We start from the raw sequence: 22,276 nt of genomic DNA, 5'->3' as shown, positions 1-22,276 counted from the left end.
AGCTGTTGCAATACAAAATACATTTTAACATGTATTCCAACAAGAATATTGTATTAGGTCATCAATAAGGTTTCATATATTTGGATTTATTTTTTTAAAACACCTTTATATGCTTGACTATACTGCCTATTGCAAGGCTAGTCCCTTAAGTGGCACCTACTGGCAAAACAAGCATGTAGAGTTTAGAGTCACTGCAAACCTGAGAGTTATAACATACAAGAGACTTCCTGGTTTATGTTTATGTTTATTGGACTTATATACTGCCCTTCTCCCGTAGGACTCAGAGCGGTTCACAAGGAATTTAAAATAACAATACAAATTACAAAAGTTAAGAACAATTAAAATAATTAAATTTGGTTCATCTAGGAAAAAAACACCTCCTCTCTTGCTAAAAGAGTTAGTGGCAGGCAGCCTGCCCAAAAAGAACTGCTTACTAGGAAGATTATCACCTTATCTGACTCTGGCAAGGAGATAAAGTTGGGTGCCAGAAAAGCAAAAGAAATGCTGAGAGTTGGCAACAAAGTGTTTTTCCCCAACTGTAATTAAATGAGATGTTGCAAACAACAAAATGCTGGTGGATTCTTTCAGAAGGCAGATCTGCATGAAAAGTGTTATGGTAAAGTATGCAAATAAAGTTGTTTTCACTTTTAACTTGCGTGGTTTCTGTTGTTATTCCAGGAAAAAAATCTCAGTGCAACCCTGATGGTCTCCTAGAGCAGGGGTGTCAAACTTGCAACATCATGTGATGTGTCGCAACATATCGCCATTTTTTCCCCCATTGCTGGCAATGGGGTGGGTGCGGTTTCGCCACAACGCATCCAGCCCAAGGGCCGGCACTTTGACACCCCTGTCCTAGAGCTATGCATGCTTGTAAAATTAGTGTATTTGGAAGAAGTGCTTTAGATCTGTGGCAAGTCAGTTATTCATTAAAACATCTACTCATCTTCAGAATTCTGCCTAAAATATATAAAAAATTGTAGCTTCTGTAAGGGTCACTGTGACTTTAATAATTTCACCCTTTTCCAACAGACAGGGTTTTTTTCCAGGCTCATCAGAAAGTCTGAAGAAAGAGAGATGTTGTGTGCACGTGAGGTCTAAAGCTCTTCCAAATTATTTTCAAAGTGTTCCCTCACCTATTGAGTATTTTGAGTGCATTGTGACATACATTCATTCCAGGCTCCAATTACAAATAAACACTATGTATATTCTTAATAATTTCATAGCTGCAAGTTCTAGATTTTAGGAAAAAATATTTTAGATTTTCAAAACTAGAAATACATCTGCAAATAAAAATGTCTGTGTCTGATTGATGCGGTTGTGGATATCTAATGGACACAGATGGGCCTGTTCATAGGCAGTGGTTTGGGAATACTCAAGTTCACCAACCTGAAGTTCCAAGAAGAAGAAACATCTCATCAGGAGACTTCATCCTTATCACTATCTCTACTTCTCATTTTCCTTTTTTTCTTGGCCAGTTTGTACTTGAACCGCCGAATGGGATCAGTGATACTTCTCAGGGTCATATCCTCAAAGTCTTCAGTTAAAAGGAAGTTCCTGTCCACCAGATCAGCTGCTTCTTGCCAGTTCTTAAAGCAAGCTGTGCCTTGCTGTTTGATTTCTTCTACAGCATTGTGGGCAATGACTTCACCATTTGGTTTCAAAACTACCACCACAGGGGGATGAGTCACTGAAAACTTTAATGCCAGCTCTCTAGGAATGTTGCAGAAAGAAAGAATAGGTTTCAAAAGTTCTGAGCTGGAACACGGTGAGAACATAATGGGATTTTTCATAGGAGGAGGGCTGAAAAGATGTATCACAGATCTAAAACTATATTAATGTTTTACAACGATTCATTTATTTGTATAGTTATACTCAGATACAACAATTGGACATTACCATCAACATATACAAGTCCCAAGCATATGTTGTCAATTTATTAAGAAGAGGTTTTGCACCTGCAGTGGGGGCGGGGGGGAGGGCAAGGAAAGTCTTTATTAGTAGTCTAATAAAGATATACTGGTGCTTTCATCTTTTTTTTTTTGCTGTTCTGAAAAATAAATGAATTTAGAAAGATAAAAATGATTAATGCCCTCAGGGTGCTGTGAGTAGAATCTTCTTTAGGTCTCCTCTTCACATTTTCCTTGCCGTCTTCCAAGGTCTCAAAGTTACATTTACCAGACTGTATTTTTAACAATGCACTCTGATCATTTCCCCAAATTTCGCATGGGTCACCCTTGGATTTTTCCTTAAAGCATTTATCTGTAAACTTCTTTCCCTTTTCCCAATAACAGGTTGGATCTCTTAGCCCTGTGACATCATCATATAATTAATCTTCCTGCTTCCAGCAACACTATAGAGAAGAGAAGGAAAATGCAAAATATGCCATAATAGTACTGTCCATGTCACATAGACTTGGCTCTGGGTGATATACAAACATACTAACAGTTCAAAGGTACACAGTAGTTTTATATAACAGTTACATAATAAAAACAATCAAAAAATCAAACAAATAAAAATTTTAAAAATCCAACTATTACAGGAGAACAACAATCAGGTGACCTCATACAACCACCTTGCAAGCTCTCCATGGGGTCTAAAAAAAATGTGTCAGTAGCCTTCTGGGAGGTTAACAGAGGTGGGACTAACCTCACCTCTGGCTATATTTGTTATGTATTGGGCTTAAGGGAACACCGTGAGTGCTGGCATAACAGATACCACCAGGTGGCGCTGAACTGAAACTGTTGTGGCCGGGATCAGTTTTTGGCGGGAAACAGAGGTTCACCCTGATTGGTTGGATGTATACCTGGCCAGGTATATAAAGGACGCAGGCAATCCCTATTCCCCAGTACAGTCCCTTCACCTAATAAAGAGCGGCTATGCTGTACTCATCGTCTCGGCGTCCTTCCTGCTCTCCAGAACCCACTATGCAACAGTGGTGACAAGGGTGGGATCCTGCTTCACCTTAAGAGCTGAAAGTCACTAGTGGACGGCATCGCTTGCTGGAGGAAAGAGGCATCTCCCCCCCCCCTCGACGACCGGCTAGTCACCACGCTAGCGACCACATCGGTGGAGCAGGATTCACGGAAGCCAGACGCAGAGATGGCATGGATTGGCCAGCCCCGAGAATTCGACATCTGTCACCCCGAACAGTGGGACTCTCACCTCCGACAGGTTGAAAATTTCCTCCGGGTGAACCAGATCGCCAAAGATGGCCTGAAAGCAGCGACTCTGCTTTGCATAAGTGGGCCCGCCATTTACGACTTGGCCGTAAGCCTGTGCTTGCCGACACCGATCAAGACCGTCTCATTCTGAGACCTCACCGAGAAGCTGAACGGGCATTTCAAGCCACGAATGTCCGAGCTGGCCTGGCGGTTCCAGTTCATCCAGAGGGTCCAACTGCTGGGCAAATCGGCATCGGAGTTCATCACGGCCTTGCGGCAGGCCGCCCACCTCTGCAAGTTCTCCAATCTGGATGAGAGGCTGCGTGACCGGCTCGTGTTCGGCTTACGCGACAAGCGCCTGCAACAGAGGCTGTTCGCAAGGCCCAACTTACCCCTCCAAGATGCTCAGGACGAGATCTTGGCCAACGAGGTGGCTGGCGGCGCAGGGCAAGCGGTCCAGACCCCCTGACCCAGCAGCCCAGGAGGATCCATCCACCTCGAAGATGCTGCGTACGGCGGGAGCGGAGAAGCAGAGGAGACCGGCATCGACCAGGTTCAGAGGAGGCCAGAACAACGGAAGCGACAACGAGGAAGCCGGGAGAACCAGCAGAAGGCAGTTCCCTTCCCGAAATGCGCAGGCTGCAGTGGAGACCACGCATGGACAAACTGCAAGTTCCGGTCGGCCATGTGTCGGGCCTGCAGAAAATCAGGCCACATCGCAGCGGTCTGCCGTAGCCGTTTCCGAGAGGGCCTCCACGAACTTCAGCCGGAGGATGCATCGTGGAAAGGTACCGGGGCCCAGAAACTGACCAGCATAGGGTTTTTCAAAAGCCGGAGGGCCATCTGCTGAACCGGGGCCCGCCAGCCACTTAAACCCAAATTTAAATTGGATGTCCATTTACAGGGCATTTCCTGTAAAATGGAGCTTGACTGGCTCTGCAGTCTCAGTCATCTAGTATGAGACCTTTAAACTTATTTGCGGCCAGAGAAAGCAGTGGGTCAAATTGAGGCCCTCCAACATTATCCTCACCGATTTCCAAAATGCCCCAGTAAAAATCAAGGGGGAGGCCACCCTTTCAGTGCGGTTTAAGAGGTTCCAAGGCACTTGGATATTATTTTAGTTGAGGGCCGGAGAACTAGTCTAGTTCGGCTAGACTGGTTTGAGGCACTAGGCATAGTAATATCAGGCATCCAAAGGGGGAAGGGGTGTTATGTATTGGGCTTAAGGGAACACCGTGAGCGCTGGCATAACAGATACCACCAGGTGGCGCTGAACCGAAACTGTTGTGGCCGGGATCAGTTTTCGGCAGGAAACAGAGGTTCACCCTGATTGGTTGGATGTGTACCTGGCCAGGTATATAAAGGGCGCAGGTAACAGCACGGAGACGGCATTGGTCGCTCTGGTGAATGATCTCTGGAGGGCCTGGGACAGGGGACATTCCTCTGTCCTAGTCCTATTAGACCTCTCAGCGGCGTTCGATACCATCGACCATGGTATCCTGCTGCGGCGTCTCAGGGGATTGGGAGTGGGAGGCACAGTTTTTCAGTGGTTCTCCTCCTATCTCCTGGGACGTTTGCAGTCAGTGTTGGCAGGGGGGCAGAGGTCGACCTCGAGGCCTCTCGCTTGTGGAGTTCCTCAGGGGTCGGTCCTCTCGCCTCTCCTGTTCAACATCTACATGAAACCGCTGGGTGAGATCATTCGTGGTTTTGGAGTTGGGTATCATCAGTACGCTGATGATACCCAGCTTTTTATTTTGACCCCAAACCACCCCAGTGATGCCCTTGACGTGATGTCCCGTTGCCTGGAAGCGGTTCGGGTCTGGATGGGGAGGAACAGACTTCAACTCAACCCCGACAAGACTGAGTGGCTGTGCATACCGGCATCCTGGGATATTCAGAATATTCCATCTCTTTCTATGGGGGGTGAGCTATTACCCCCCGTAGATAGGGCTTGCAACTTGGGAGTCCTCCTAGATTCACGGCTTACTTTGGAAGATCACATAGTGGCTGTGACTAGGGGGGCCTTCACCCAGGTTCGCCTGGTGCGCCAGTTGTGGCCCTATCTAGACCGGGATGCCCTGCGTACGGTCACTCATGCGCTCATGACCTCTCGTTTAGACTACTGCAACGCTCTCTACATGGGGCTGCCCTTGAAGGCCACTTGGAGGCTCCAACTGGTACAGAATGCAGCCACGAGAGTTGTGTTGGGAGTCTCCCGATACTCCCATGTTACACCTCTGCTCCGTGAGCTGCATTGGCTCCCAGTTGTTTTCTGGGTGAGGTTCAAGGTGCTGGTATTGACCTACAAAGCCCTACATGGCATGGGTCCGGAATACCTTGGGGAGCACCTGCGGCCGGCATCAACTTCCCTCCGCCCAGTGTGCTCCCACAGAGAGGGCCTCCTCAGGGTGCCACCGGTCAAAGAATGCTGACTGGTGGCACCCAGGGGGAGGACGTTCTCTGTGGGCGCGCCGGATTTATGAAACCGTCTTCCGGTTGAGCTCCGGATGGCGCCCGACCTGCGCTCCTTCCGGCGCGATCTAAAGACGTATCTCTTCGAACAAGCTGGCCTGGCCTGATGGGATGGGGTTGGGTTTTTATTATTTTTAATGTGTTTTAATCTATTGTAAGAGTTGTGGGCATTTGTTTAATCTCTTTTAATTTTTGTATTTTGTCTTTTAACATGTATTGCCCTGTTCACCACCCTGAGTCCTTCGGGAGAAGGGCGGTATACAAATAAAATTAATAATAATAATAATAATAATAATAATAATAATAATAACTCCTATTCCCCAGTAAAGTCCCTTCACCTAATAAAGAGCGGCTATGCTGTACTCATCGTCTCGGCGTCCTTCCTGCTCTCCAGAACTCACTACACAACAATATTATTCCTCTGGATGGGATAACATTCTTGAGGGCAGGGGCCACAACATTCTGTGCTAGCTGAAGTTTCTAGATGTTCTTCAAGGCCAGCCCCATGTAAAGAGCATTACAGTAATCCATTCTGGAGGTGACTAGTGAGTAGAGTCTAACAATCTACAAAGGGGTGCAACTGGCACACATCAGAAAGCTGTGCAAAGGCCATCTTAGCCATGGCTACCACCTACTCCTCAGACAGGAGTGATGTGTCTAGGATAACCAAACTGGCGGGCCTGTCTGTGATAGTGCTGTCATATCCAGTACCAAAAATGGTAAAATTCTAGAACGAGAAGATGTATATACTCTTCAGTATACATCATCAAAGGGTGTTCAGAGGTGAAGAAGAAGCCAGTCAGTGAAATGCCCTAACAAACTGCAGATCTTGAGGCTCTAGTAATAAAAAGACAGTATGATGAGATTCACTTGAAACTGACATCCCATTCTGCTGGTTCTATGAAAATGGTCGTTGCTTATTTCTGAACGTTTATCTGAGCTGAGTTCAATTCAGGGACATCCAAGAGAATGGTCATGGCCCTGGGACTATTAGACACATGTATTTCCTGGTTGGTGAAGACTTCCCAAGAAGTCACATGGAGTTGGGCCGAAATAGTTTTGAATGCTTACTTGTGGGAAAGGGAGAGTCCACCTGCCTTTGGTGGTTCTCCTTCCTCTGAAGATGGTTCCAGTTGTTGGGTGTTGGAGATTCCATTCCTAGGTTTTTGCTTCTTGGTGTGAGGTCTTTCCTCCTCTTATTTAACATGAAAACTAATATTAGGTCATCTTGCAACCCAGGGTTAAAAAAATTGAGATTTATCTCTGCTCTGGGCCATCCAAATGATGTTGCAAGGTGCTTTCTCAGTACTTGGGGCCTGTAATAGGCCTGGATTGGGAAGAACCAGCCTCAGCTGAACCCTGACAAGATTCATGGCTGTGGGAGACTTCCGGTGGTGACGCGACGCCGAAGACAGCCGTTTTCGGGCTGACCGCTCCGCAGCTGTGTTTTTCCATCGTAAACAGCGCCGATCAGCTGTTTAGATGGATTTGAAGCCCCCTCCTCGGGAGAAGAGGAGGGGGTGAGGCCCCAGGTAGGGGTTGAGCTCTCCGGGGCCGCCTGAGCTAAGAGTTTGGGCGGCTGAAGGATTGAGCCCCCCCGAAGCCTGGGTTGCTCCGAGCTGCGCAGCGCCCCTGCTCCGGGATTTATGGAGCAGAGCCAGGCGTTAGCAACCACCCCTGCCAAAAGGAAATACTTTTGATTATCAAGATGCAGGCAGAGCGGTACAGGAGGTCAAGGTGATGTGGACTCTTATCTTTACTCTCTAGCTCAATGGATTTTATAGCTTTAAAGTGAAAGTGCGCAATAAGTGAAAGTGGGGGAAGATGGCGGCTAAAACTTCTAAAGCTCTTCGGAGTGCGGGGTCTTCCCTGGTGCAACAGACCTCATTGCAAGCTTTGCTTCCTCCTGCACCTCCTCCGGCATTGACGCTTAAGGATTTACAAGATGCTCTTGGAAAGCATTCACAATTGATGTCTGACATGATGGATGAAAAGCTGAAAAAGTTGGAGGAGAAACTGGAGAAGAAGATGGAAGAGAAGTTTAGAGCAATGAGGGTGGACATGTTGTCTATGATTGAATCTGTAGCTGAATGTGTGCAACAGCTGGATGAAAAAGTGAAGGATCTCAGTCAAAAGAACTCTATATTAGAAGCAAAGGTATCAGAAAATGAAAATATAAGGGATAAAATGGACGGAGAATTGAGCCTTGCTCAGTATCATCAGATGCAGTATGCTATTAGAATCAGGGGTTTAAAGGAGAACTGTAAAGAAGATTTAAAGCAGCTGATTTCTGAGGCTCTGGAAGGGGTATTGGGCCAGCCAGCATCTGAAATTGAGGGAAATATGGACAAAATTTTTCGTGTAAATTCATGGATTGCAAGACAAAGGAAGTTACCCAGAGATGTGGTGGTCTATTTTACAAAGAGAGTAATTAGAGATGAAGTTATTCAAGCTGCTTATGATACTAAACTGGTAGTGGCTGAGCAAGAAGTCTTGGTTTTAAAAGAGATTCCTCCGAAGATTTTAAGGAGAAGGAAAGATTTTGCATTTTTAGTACAGGAACTTAAGAAATGTGATATTAAGTTTAGATGGGAGATTCCAGTTGGACTGGTGGTGACGCATGAAGGTAAAAGACATCGTCTGGTTACTGTGGCCCAGGCACGTGATTTTTATAGCAATGTGTTAAAATCAACCCCCCTATCATTTTTGGAAGCTGTTAAGGGATACGGCGAGGGAAAGCTTCAAGATGTTGCAGACAGACAGATAGAGGACAATGGTGTTGGAGGGGATCAAGATACAGTTTCATTGGATGTTGCAGGAGGCCAGAGGAAGACGCGTGCCGCCCTAAGAAGAGCGAGACGAGAGCAAGAGCAAGACCAGCAGATAGTTATGGAATCTCCAAAGTGTATTTACAGTGAAGATGTGGGAGGGGCGCGGTCCAAAGAAGTTTTGGGGGTCATGACAGACGTGCTCCAAAAGTTTTGGGGCATTAAGATTGCTGATTAAATTTTTAAATTAGTATTTTAATGGATTAAATTTATCATAGAGGAGAAAGAAAGTTTTTTTTTAATATTTAACACAATTTAAGATGGATGTTATTTGCTTGTTAGAAAAGTATATTAGGGTTATGGACTAAAAGTATGTATTGAACTAAGAATGGGTATGCAAGCTCCTAATTAACAACAAGTTGTCTTACAGACTGCTTAACCCTTTTTTTTTTTTACTCTTTTTATTTGAACTCAAGGATGACTTGGAACTGCGAGACATTTGGTGTGATACATGCAAGAATTATTTTTGATTATGGTTTAGTCTGGTTGGAGATTATTAAGGTTAATAGATAGGCGCTTTTGGCGCGTAACTGAGAATTTGTTTATTTTTTTTTCTTGGAAATTAATATGAATAAGGACTGGGATTAAGAAAACCTATTCTGAGTAAAGCTCTTTTCTGTTTTTCTCTTTTTCTTTTTTACTTTATTTGTAATATTAATATTGTTTGTATTCATTTTACATGAGCTAGAGGGAGATAGAACTAATAGTTTATTGCTGATAACATAGGGGTGCTTATGTTTGTTTTTTGATTTTATACCCTGTATTTAGCTCTGGGAAGTCGGGGGGGGAGGGAATGGGGGGAAGGGATAGGGAGGGTTGGGTGGGGGTGGGGGAGGGGGGAATTAAAGTTAAAATGTATTGTAAAACTTTTTAAATAAAATAAAAAAAAAGATTCATGGCTGTGGGAATTTGTGAGGTGATCTCACGATGGATCGTTAAAGGTGCTTCCAAGTAAAAAGCATCACGCAGAGATGCAATCATATTAGCTTTATTCAATGATAGATCAAAGAGAAAGAAATACTTGGCATGAAAGCATTCATGCCTGCATGTGAGAGAGAAACAAAATAAGAGCAAGCTAGCATTACATAACTAAAACAGAAGAAGAACTAGGGGCTAGGAGTAGAGGTAGAAGCAGAGTTAGAACTAGAATGAGAACAAAGAGCAGCCCCTCGTGCAGAGGTATTTATGGGGGGTCTTGGTCCCTCCCTGACCATAAAACTCTCTCGCCAATGGGGCTGTCGGGTCTGAGACCCTTGGCTCATCAGTGGAAGCAAAGAAGCCTCTTTGCTCCCATCTGATGACCTTTTTAGGGAACTGCCATGGCTGGTACTAATCATCTAACAATTCCCCTTCTTGCCAGCCAATGACAGGGACCAGTGAATGTATGTGAGGGGTGAGCAGGTGTCATAGACATGCATAAAAACATTCAGAAGGCCAAACACAAACGCTTACACAGAAGGTTGTGCCGGTCAATGGGAACAGGCTTGGTAAACAGATCAGCTATCTGGTCAGCTGTATTACAGTGCTCAACATGTATAAAACCCTTTTTGGTAAGCTGCCTGACATTTTTATAGCGTATGTCTATATGGCGAGATCTAGATCCTACTGCATAAGCGCCCGAGATTGCAATTGCAGCAGTGTTGTCCTCTAGAATTTGGATGGGCAGAGGAGGAGATGCCCAGATGCTTGTTATCAGCTCATTGAACCAAGTCAAATCATTGGCCGTGTCTGACAGGCTGGCATATTCAGCCTCAGCCGTGGAGCAAGAAATAAATTTTTGCTGCCTAACATGCCAATGTATTGGGCAGCCATTTAGCAATATGAGGAAACCAGAAGTGCTCCGTCTACTTTTGGTGTCGCCAGCCCAGTCTGCGTCTGAGTAAGCGGAGAGCTGGGCTGTCTTCCCCTTCTCTGGTTCTAGCATAAGGAGGGCATCAGCTGTGCCCTTAAGGTATCTAAACACCCTTTTAACAGCAGTCCAGTGGAATTCCTTTGGGTGTTCCACGTGCCTGGACAATAGATTCACAGCTAAAGCTATGTCAGGTCTGCTCCAATTGCTGATGTATAGCAAGGAGCCAATCACAGATCTGTAAAGCGTGTTATCTGTGAACTCAGGACCGTCCTTATGGGTGTGGTTGTAAAAGTCAGTTTGCATTGGGCTATGCGTAGGATTAGATTCTGTCATTTTGCATTTGGCCAGTAATTCCTCTATCTTTTCTTTTTGAGATAGAGCGAACCCCCCCTTAGTGGCCAAAATATGCACACCCAAGTACTTGTCAACCTGCCCCAAAGACTTCAGAGTAAACTTTTCTTCCAGGGCCTTGGCAAATTCATCACACCCTTCCTTGTCAGGCCCTACATATAATAGGTCGTCCACATAAACTAACACCCGTTCTGTGGTACCTTTGGAATTGCGTGTGAAGACACATTCATCTGCATGAGATGTGGTGAAACCAACTTGTTCTAAACTCTTTCTAAGACAGTCATACCATAATTTCCCTGACTGCTTGAGACCATATAACCCTTTGTGAAGCAACCATGTATTTCCCCCTTCTTGCTGGTAGCCAGGAGGAGCCCTCACGTAGATCTGCCGGTCCAAGTTGGCGTGGAGGTAAGCCGTCTGGATGTCGAATTGGAAGACTTCTTCTCCCAGAGCGGCTGCAGTCACGAGGGTGGCCTTGATGCTCTCTGCCCGGACGGTTGGAGAGTAAGTCTCCGAGTAGTCTTCCATATAGCGCTGAGCGAAGCCCTGGGCTACCAAACGGGCCTTATATAGGTAGAGGCCATCGGCAAGTGGTTTGGCCTTGTAAACCCACCTTGTGCCAATGACTTTCCTCTCCTTTGGTGGTTGCTGGGGGGTGAAGACTTTGAGTTTCTTTAAGCTCTGCATCTCCTTCTCCATCGCGAGCTGCCATTTCTCCTGCTCTTCGATGGGCAGCTCCTGGATGTCAGAGAAGGATTTTGGGGTGACCACAACACTGTTGACAGACGCGATGTGGCGGGACCCCTTTGTTGAACCGCTTTGACCTCCTTACCTTCTGCCACTCACCGCTCTTTTCTTCCGTGGGTCTCTGAGGCGTCGCTGGGGGTGAAGACGGCGTGTCTTCCTCCGTGGGACTGGACGCATCTTTGTCTTGTTCCTCACTTTCGTCGGTGGCAGGGTACGTGGTCGCCTCTGGTGATGTCATGGTCGGTGTGTCCTTGCTGGGTCGGTTGGCATATGGGCTCAGATCATTTGAGTGGATCTGAGTCCAATTGGAGTCCTCTTCGAAAGAGGCAGATTGGGAAGTCACAGGCCTGCCCCCTTCTCCCAGGAAACGATAGGCCTTGGAGCCAGGAGCATAACCCAAGAACCTTAGTCTCTGGGAAACAGATCTCCCCTTCTTCCGCAGCTGTTTGGGGATGTGCACCCATGCATAGGAACCAAAAACACGCAAATGTCCCAGATTTGGTTTCCTACCGTGAACCAGGAAATATGGGGTCTGGTTCACAACACTGCTCCAGGTGCGGTTTAAGGTGTAATTGGCATAGTGGATTGCCTCTCCCCAGTATGATTCTGCGACATTAGCATCTGCAATCAGACTACGCATCATGGTTTGCAGGATTCCATTTCTTTTCTCAGCTACACCATTTTGCGAAGGGGTGAATGGTGCAGTAAGAAAATGGCGGATGCCCTTACGCCTTACCCAGTCCTGGAACTTCTGAGACATGAACTCAGCCCCGCGATCGCTCTGCAATTGTGTGATCTTGGTCTTGTACTGGGTCTCTACGAAGTTGTACAGTGACTTTATGGCATCAAAGGCTTCAGATTTTTCTGTGAGGGTATACACGTGGCCGTATCGTGAAAAATCATCAACGGCAGTGAGAAAATACTTTTTCTTTCCTAGGGATGGTGTAAAAGGCCCAACCAAATCAACATGTACTAGTTGGTACGGGTATTGAGTCTTGCGTAATGACACCTTTGAGATAGGGGCAGCCTTCCTCTTTGTTTTCTTGCAAATGGCACAGTCCAGAAACACGTCACAGTCCTTGAGCTGGACTCCCTCAGCAAACTCTCCCATCTTTTTAACTACAGGGAAGCTTGCATGACCTAATCTTCTGTGCAAGAGGTGGGCACACTTTTCATGCAGCGGCTTCCCCACTGACACCCTCTTGGCTCTAGTTGCTTTGAGTGGTGCTGTAGGTGCCTGCTGAGATTCAGGCTCCTTGCCCACACTGCCCTTGGAAAGCCTTGGGGCAGGCTGTGGTGGCTTGGGAGAAAAATATGGTAAGCCATTTATGATGGTAATATTTCCAATGATCTTCTGGTTCCGGGTGACATGACCTCCCCCCTTGTGAAATAAAACTTCCACTTTGTCATCGTCACATAGTTTGGTGATACTTAATAGGTTGTTGGCAATGGAAGGAGCAAGCAAAACACCTTCAACTTTTCCAAGTCCAGGTACAGAAACAAAGCCCTCCCCAACAACTAAAGCTGTATCACCATTTGCTACTTTGACAGATGAGTTAATATTCTTTAACCTTTTAAAACCTTGACTCATATTAGTAATGTGAGAAGAAGCTCCAGAGTCCAGTAACCATAAGTCAGTGGAGCTATCAGCCTTTGTTGTGGGGGTGAGGGAAGAAGTATGCAGAAAATTTCCTTTGCCCCTGCCACGCCCCCTTCCTTGCCCCTTGCCCCTTACTTGATTGGGACCACGTTTAGGGGCTTGATGTTGATGGGGGCAGTCTTTCTTGAGGTGCTCCTCAGAGCCACAGATGAAACACTTAAGTAGAGCATTAATTTGCTCTGAGTTGTGGTGCCCCCTTCTGGCTTGCTGAGTGGTGACTCTGGCGTATTCTCCAGCATCCCGTCTCCTCCTATCCTCTTCGATGAGTCTCCCTGTGAGGTAGGACAGATTTATGTCTTCCCTCTTGACCGCTTCGAGTGAAACAATGAAATTGCTCCAACTCCTGTCGAGGGAAGCAAAAATGATCACGACCATGTTCACATCAGTTACAGGAAAATCTCTGGACATCAATTCTGCCCTGAGTGCCTTTAATTTTGCAAGATGTTCAGGCATGCTGGCACCAAACCTCAGTTTGGTTGTATAAAGCTCAGTTGTATATCTGGTGATGGAACCAATGGTATCGCTGTTGAATAAATTGTATAATAGCTGCCAAACCTGAGCAGCTCTGAGTCCTGCTGGGATGCTGGAGAACAAGTTATTATCCAGCAAACTGAGCAGAGCAGAGTAAGCCTGCAAATGTCACCATTCTTCTTGACGTCCCCATGGGGGAGGGAGTGGTTTCTGAACCATTTGTAGAGTCCCATTCTTTAAGAGATATACCTGTATATCTTTACTCCAACTATTGTAATTTTCTCCTCCCAGTTGTAGCTTTTTAAAGTCGCTTGGAAGATTTGCCGCTGGAAAAAAATCCCTCTCAGATCCATTTTCAAAGATCTCTGAAATGTCCATCGACATAAAAGGGAAAGGGAAAGGGGTCCCTCTAGTGGTCGAGGAGGGAATTTTTTCTTGATTATTTAGTAACTCCAAATGGGCGTGCCCGGAAACCATGTGATCCGGGGGAGGGCGTTGTTCAGGATTTCTCCCTTCTTCCCATGAGGCATTGGGGGGGCGGAGCCCAGATTTGCCGGCCTGCAGCTGCTGCAATGATTCCCTCAGAGAATTGCAAGCACATGGTTTTTCAGCATTGCCTGATTTGCTTTGCCATCGCTGGTCCTGAAGACCTGAAGAGAAGGTAGGAGGCCGTGGGGGTTGATCGTTGGGAGGCTCCAGGCTGGACCCCCCCCAGCAGTTGGGCCCTGGGGAGAGGATAGGAGGCCTGGGGGGGGCTGGGCACCCCCGATGCTGGGGCCGCTGTCTTGCTGGCCTCTAGGGCTGTGGTCAGGGCTTGCATGGCTGTCTGAAGTGCCGTTGTAACAGTTTTGGCTGGACAGACCTCATTGCCATCATAGGATTTTAGGCTTTGTGGTGGGGAGAACTCAGGAATTTGCATGCTACTTTGGCCGGATGCCAGGGATTGCATGCTATTTCTGCTGGATGCCAGGGATTGCTGGCTTTCCAGGCTTAAAAGAGGTTTGTCTTTGTTAGACCGTGTGGGCTTACTGGGGGCCGGCATCTTGTTTCCTGGGCCAGACCATGTGGGCGGAGCCATCTTATTTCCGCTTGCCCCAGGAAGCTGTAGCTCACAGCTGGGCGGGGGGGTTCGCGCCAAAAGCCCTGGGGTCCCGGGGTCACTAAGGGTGGCGGGCGCCATATTTGGAGGCCTCGTGGTCGCTAGGGAAAGACTCACCACGTGTTCGGAGGCTTTCTGAGCTGTTTCCTGGGCTGCCTTCCCCCTCCCCTGCATTGCAAAGATCTCTTTAAGCAGCTCTTCACGTTCCTGTGCAGTCAGCTTACTCACGCGGCGTTTGGTTTCAGCCAGGTCTGTCTCTGCAGCATCTGAGCAGTCTTGGGCAGTCTGCAAGCCTTCTATGCTCTCCTCTGTGGCGTTCAGTTGTAAAGAGACATGTGAAGGGGTCCTAGACGCTCTGCTGGATCCTCTGACGGGATGAAGGTCATTTGTGCTCTCATCTGCAGCTGAGATTGCTTCAGGGACTGAAGGCTTGGATGTAGGCAGGGACGCCGTCTTTGATCGATGACTTCTGGTCACGATAGAAGAGGTCCTGCCGTCTGTTATAAATAGATTTGAGCTGGATCTTTCAGACATCTTGTTGGACTTGGAAGCGTTCCTTTAAACCATCCTCTGGCTACCAACTTGTGAGGTGATCTCACGATGGATCGTTAAAGGTGCTTCCAAGTAAAGGCATCACGCAGAGATGCAATCATATTAGCTTTATTCAATGATAGATCAAAGAGAAAGAAATACTTGGCATGAAAGCATTCATGCCTGCATGTGAGAGAGAAACAAAATAAGAGCAAGCTAGCATTACATAACTAAAACAGAAGAAGGACTAGGGGCTAGGAGTAGAGGTAGAAGCAGAGTTAGAACTAGAATGAGAACAAAGAGCAGCCCCTCGTGCAGAGGTATTTATGGGGGGTCTTGGTCCCTCCCTGACCATAAAACTCTCTCGCCAATGGGGCTGTCGGGTCTGAGACCCTTGGCTCATCAGTGGAAGCAAAGAAGCCTCTTTGCTCCCATCTGATGACCTTTTTAGGGAACTGCCATGGCTGGTACTAATCATCTAACAGAATTAGTGTCCTATTTAGCAAGTTTGATCATTAACTCTGAGTGAGGTAACACTACCCCAGGCAGAATTGGCATATAATCTGTGAATTGTCTTGAATTCATAACTCCTGCCTGAGGTGCAGTGGTGTTGTTATCTAGGCCACCTTTCACAATTACATCTTGTGAGCCAATTGTACCCATTTCTAGATTGGGAGCCACTGCTCATGGTAACTCATGTCTTGGTCACCTTCCAACTGAATTATTGTAATATGCTCTACATGGGGCTATCACTAAAGAGCATTTTCAAGCTTCAGTTGATCCAGAATGCAGTATTACTTGCAGTATTGGGCACACCATGACATAACATTGCTCCTATATGAGCTGCACTGGCTTCCTTTCAACTCTGCTTGGAATGGGGCCAGATTACAGCCTAGACGAGTTCAAATCACCAAGACCAGATGGATTACACCCCAAGGTTCTCAAGAAACTGGCAGATGTGATCTCAGAACCACTGAACTATATCTTTCAAAGATCCTGGAGCACCAGGGAACTACGAGAGGACTGGAAAAGAGCTGATGTAGTTCCCATCTTCAAAAAAGGGAAAAAATGGATCTAGGAAACTATAGACCTATCAGCCTGACCTCAATATCTGGGAAGATTCTGGAAAAGATCATCAAAGAACGAATCAGCGAACACCTAGAGGCAAACAAAGTCATTACCAAAAGCCAACATGGGTTTGTCAAAAACAGATCATGCCAGATAAATCTTATTGCATTCTTTGACCAAGTGACAAAATTTGTGGATCAGAGGAATGCTGTGGATATAATTTACTTGGACTTCAGTAAGGCATTTGATAAATTAGATCACAAATTACTACTTGATAAGATAGAAAAATGTGGGTTAGACAGCATTACCACCAGATGGATTCGTAGCTGGCTGACCAGCCGTACTGTGTGAAATGGTTGAAAAGCCCTGTCTTAGTGGGTTGGGACCTGCTCCATCTCTAGCCCCTACCCCCCATGGCCTTTCCCACCCTGAGATACCTCATGTGCACTTAACGAGCAGCACATTCGGCTAGCGAATGCGTGGGGGAAAGCAGGGAGTGATCACGTCCAAGGCACGAGATTCACTCCTACAAGTCCTTGACTTATGAATGGAATGGGCAGGTTCCATTACATTCATAACTCAAGGACTGCCTATAATATAAATACTGTATAGAGATAGTCCTCCACATACGACCACAATTGAGCTAAAATTTCCATTGCTAAGAAAGGCAGATGTTGTGAGTTTTGCCCCATTTCTTCTGCTACAGTTGTTAAGTGAATCACTGCAGTTGTTAAGTGAATCACGTGGTCATTAAGCAAATCTAGCTTCCCCCATTGATTTGCTTGTTGGAAGCTGGCTGAGAAGGTTTGATTGCATGAGCCTGGGGCAGTGCAACTGTTATAAACACCTGCCAGTTGCTAAGGGTCCAAATTTTAATCATGGGATCATGAGGGTGCTGCAATGGTCATAAGTGTGGAAACTAGTCATGTCACTTTTTTCACAGCTGTTGTAGTCTCGAATGGTCACTAAATGAATGGTCATAAATCGAGGACTAACTAACTAACTAAATTGTAGTCCATAAGAACTGGACAGTACCAGTATCCACGTAGCTTTCTTTAATATTTTTAGAAAGCTATTTGATTTTACATACTTGTAGCTTGCATTTGTTGGATGATGCTAAATATTGCTTTCATGGTTTAATGTACAATCCATCTTTTAAAACAACTTTAGTAACTACTTTCCAGAAATTGAGAGCCAGTGGGTCTAGTGGTTAAAGTGCTGGCCTAGAGAACAAGAGTCCTGCTTTAGGCATGAAAGCAGGCTGGGTGATTTGGGGCCAGTCATTTTGTCTCAGCACAACCCACCTCACAGGGTTGTTGTTGTGGAGAAAATAGGAAGAAGAAAGATTATTTGGAATTTCATTGCCTTGAGTTATTTGTAAAAATAATAAAAGTGGGATATAAAATATATTACAGTATGTACCTAAATTAGTAGATAAGGTAAAGACTTGGCCTGCTCCTGTGATTTCTTTTTGCTAGAGGAACTTCAGCAGGGACTGAATACTGTAGTTATTTGTCTGATACACTGCAGTTGCATACTAAGCAAGAAGTTGGGAGGATAATCTCCAACACATTTTCACGCCTAGATGCATATATAGTATTGCTAAACTGAAATGTCACTTTGGCTAAGATTAATGTCTGAACCCAGGCATTATGACATATGACAAACCACAATTAAAAAAAATCCTGATGACCTGATTCCAACTCTTGGACCTTGAACCGAAGCTTTTTCTTAAAAAGCAAAGCAAAAATATGAAAGCATGGAGATATGTATTATAACTTGGCAGACCCCTTTAAGGCAAATTTAACTTCTGATTAAATTAAAATAATTTGGGGCATGAGCAGGTTTCAAGAATAATAAACAAAAGATAAAGATGTTAACAAAAAGCATGAAGAGATAAGATCAAACAGAATGAATAAAACAGGCTTTAAAATTGAAAACTAAAATACTTGGGAATAACTACAAAAAATATAAATTGAGTGTTATTTCAAAATAATTATATTAAGACATGGAATGAAGTTAGAAAAGGAACATCAAGATGGGATAAAATACAATTGTCAATGTTGGGCAAAATTTATATGATTAAAATGAATGTTTTCTCTAGAATGTTATTTTTGTTTCAGACAATACATATTTTGACAACTAATGTAACATTTTAACAATGACTTAAGGATATATTTAAATTTGTACGATGGGGAAAAACCTTGGGTTAAATATAAAGTACTACAATATGCAAAGGAAAGTAGTAGTTTGGGTCTACCAGATTTGAAATTACTATATACTTTGCCGCCTGCTTAGCTTGGATGGAAGAGTGGATGTTGTTTTTTAAAAAATAGATGGCTATTAGAGTTAGGACACAGTTTGAAATTTGGGTGGCATAGATATCTCTGGTACGACAAAAATAAGATTAATGTAAATTTTAAAAATCATTATCTTAGACGGGCTATTCTTAGAGTATGAAATATACGTCTATATTGTGCTCGGCAACACCTTTGTGGCTTTCAGCACAAGAAACATAGATGAGAAATGATAAATATACATAAATGGTTAATTCATCATGATGTACCACGATGCCAAGGAAATTGCAAAACAAAATCAAGAGAAGATTTGGTAACAGAAGGATAAAGTTGCCAATGGTTTTCTTAAGGTACAATTACCAGTAAGATTGAGTTTGAAATAGAATCATGTACTAAGGATGAACATACTATTGGTAAAATGTATATTTTTTTGCTGAAGATGAGACAGAAGAATAAATGAAAGAATGTGTGATAAAATGGATTTAAACATTGGCTATAATATATAAATGTTCAATGGAAAATAAGTGGTTCAGAGGATTTAAATTTACATCATGTTCTAGCCTTAAAAAGATTTTTTTTAATAAAATGATGTCACATTGGTATTTGTCACCAGAGAAATTTTCTAGAACATATTAACGGTATTTTGAATCTTTGCTGGAAATGTGTACAACATGGAATTTTATCACATTTGGTGGACATGTAAAAAAAAGCCAGAAAATATGGATATAAATACATATATTAAGTAAGGAGATTTTAAAGCATTAAAATCAGAAGGTATTCTTTTGGGACTAATGGACAGGCAAGTAGAAATGTTTTTATACCGGTATATGACAAATGCAGCAAGACTATTATACGCACAAAGTTTTAGACTACCCACAATGGACGAATAGTTGGTGAAAATGATGAAATTTGCAGATGGCTACTTTAATTTTCTTGATCAGAGAAAAGATAATATCTATATTTATGACTGACTGGAAACCTTCTATAGACTTTTTGCGTGAAACAGGAAAAATGCATTCATAGCTTGTAGTTAAATTGTAGAATTGTAGAAGAGAAAAAAAAGAAAAAAGAAAGCTTTATATCATAAAGTAAAACACAAGCATTCCTACTTGTATTTGCTGCAAAGAAAATTGAAAGTATTATGTCGTGGGCTCTGATGAGCAGGAACGAGAACACGCAGATGAGTACAGACAAACTCATACTTTATTTAAGCAGAAACTGTACTGAGAGATTGGAGTCACCCTGCTTCAATATATATAGCCAGGCCCTATGGTATTAACCAATCGGATTGAAGCTATACTTGCCGCCCAAAGTTGACCAATGGCAGGACCGGAGACGTCCTGTCTGAGTTGCTGGAGAACCATTAGTTCTCCAGCAATGCACGTGGTGATATTCCAAAAGCCCAGTACTTAACAGAAAGCTTTTCTATTTTTTGTTTTGTTTTGTTTTTTCATTCTGCCTTGGTTTGTGTTAGTTTCTATGTTCTCCCAAAAACTTTTAGTAAAATTTAGTTTTAAAAAGATAATTATTACGTGCTAATAATTGTTGCTAGCATATTGAATAATTATCAATGAACTATGCACAATAAATATGCTTAATTCATCTAAAGCAGATTCACACCACAGTTTGTTGACTGACAAATGATTGATAATTATAACATGTATATTATAGACTATAAAGGCTGAATCAAGGCCAAACAAACCCACATTGTGGCTTAATACAGTATGTCTATGAGCCCAGCCTCAGTTCGTGTTTTCCTAACTAAATTCTCAGATCCTTACTTTCTGAACTCATCCTGGAAAGGTAAAAACAGCCATCGCTTCGGCATTTTCTTCAGAAACTTGTCTTGCTTTTCCTCTGTTTTGTCCAGCGATACATAGACAAGAACTATTTGAGACGCTCGCTCCACATAAAACTCGTCTGTGAGTTTCACAAAAAATTCTTTCAGGGTGGGCGCAAACTCTTGGCATCGAGGACATTCACCAGAGCCAAAATAGAGGAGCATTACTTTGTTCTCTAATTTTCGGGTGAGTTCCCGTTCCAACTCCAGCTCATCATTGTCCTTGTTGTTCACAACAAGGCTCTTGTGGGAAAAAAGGGCAGCCATGACCACAAGGGAGCGACTACATTTAAACTAGAACCATTTTTAGCCTCTGCCCCAGATTAGCACTGAAAAGGAAAAAAAAGGAAGGCGACATTTGTCAATTGTTTTCCTCATTATTTATTTAGCGACTTACTGTATATCCTGTCTCCTGCACTGAAGGCTCAGAAAGCACAAGGACAAACCCGAAAACCAATACTGTACACTAATCAGTGACATGCCCTATCACTGTCAACAGGTTTAATTGTCTGTGTCGGGTGGGATGGGGACACAAAACAGCAGCCAGCCCCACTACTGCACAGGAAGAAAGCCTTTTTTAAAAACGCTGCTTTATGTCAAAAAATTGTCGGGTCATCAGAAAGAAACAAGGCATCCTAGAAGAAAAAAAATAGCTAATTTTCTACTTGTTCAATGGTTAAAAAGAAGCATGATAGTTTGTTCTGTCACCTTGGCAATCTGCTGTTGCATTCAGCTAAAGAGATAGAGGGGGTCCATTTCTCCAAAGTTTAATCCCAAAAGAAAATACAATGAAAAGGGCATTAAAACCCAGATTCAAATCTCAGCACAGCTCTATGCAGGTCTCTCTTTCTTGTTGTCCTAGCCTAGCACTAACAATAACTAGAACAGCTGGGCCAGGAAAAGTAAATCATTATAAATGTCCCTATTAAAAGCTACTGTATGATAGTAACTACTAGAGAGAATGGTTTGGCTGGTACTACATATACAGGCAGGCTATTGAAAATATTAGGTCTTGCCAATAGGAGAAACAAATATCTACATCTTTAAATAGATTATATTTATTAAACATGCCAGGTGTAATGAAATTCCTAGGCAAAGATGGGGACTTTGCTGTCTCTTCAAAAATTGACAAGGCATTCCTGCTTTAATTCAGTTTGATTTTGTCTCACCTCAAAGCCACCTCATTACTGAGAAGGTAGTAAGCCGTTATTTTCAGGTCTTCAGGCCACTGGGAAGGTCCTTCACAGTCTAAAAGGCACTACTTTGTTCCCATACATTAATTCACGGCTGATGCTAATAACCTATCTTCCTGAATCTACTTCCCTACCTATTAATAGAAGAAACAGCCAATACTTTAATCTTCTTACAGTAGCTATTTGGAAAGAATATGAACCAATGAATCTGCTTGTCACTTTATCATGCTAACAGATTATGGGCCAATGAATCATATCATTAGACCCTTTATTTGTACTTTTATTCTTAACACTGGTAACCTATTGCACAATTGAATCAATTGATCAATTTAAAACATTAAATTCTGTCCTCTTTATAAAAAGCAACTAGCACTCATTAAGGGCTGTTTTTAAAATGTCAGCAATCTAAAATAAGCTAAGAGATGAAATAGCATATAAAACTGCAAAATAAAAAAAAAGGTCTGTCAGACTCACATACACAACTTTTATTTGTGGTCCCTGATAATAATAATAAAAAATGATGTTTTGACAAATCCAAAAGAACGTGAAAAAGAAAAGGAAATGCTCCTGTCCCACTAGGCAGAATAACTGAGAGAAGAATCTGAGGTGCGGTGGTTTAATATTAATTATATGTATTATGTAAGTTGCCTAGAGAGTTGTAATTGTGATCGAAGCAGCAGATAAACTTAAATAAGCAAACAAACAA

General features: G+C 43.7%; 1 protein-coding gene across 1 annotated transcript; it reads right to left on the bottom strand.

Annotated features, from left to right (window-relative positions):
* Nucleotides 1-1,415: 1,415 nt before the first annotated feature.
* Nucleotides 1,416-20,644, bottom strand: NXNL1 (nucleoredoxin like 1; the record flags this gene model as incomplete). The annotated part of the gene is made up of 2 exons (XM_081318961.1): nucleotides 1,416-1,710; nucleotides 20,319-20,644. The coding sequence occupies 2 exons, from the start codon at nucleotides 20,642-20,644 to the stop codon at nucleotides 1,416-1,418; spliced, it is 621 nt and encodes a 206-aa protein (XP_081175087.1).
* Between the last annotated feature and the right edge of the window lie 1,632 nt (nucleotides 20,645-22,276).

The sequence above is a fragment of the Vipera berus genome, assembly GCF_964194415.1.
Source record: "Vipera berus genome assembly, chromosome: 2".
NCBI classification, from domain to species: Eukaryota; Metazoa; Chordata; class Lepidosauria; order Squamata; family Viperidae; genus Vipera; species Vipera berus.
Note: the sequence above shows the minus strand (reverse complement) of the source record. Positions and strands in the feature narration are given on the sequence as shown.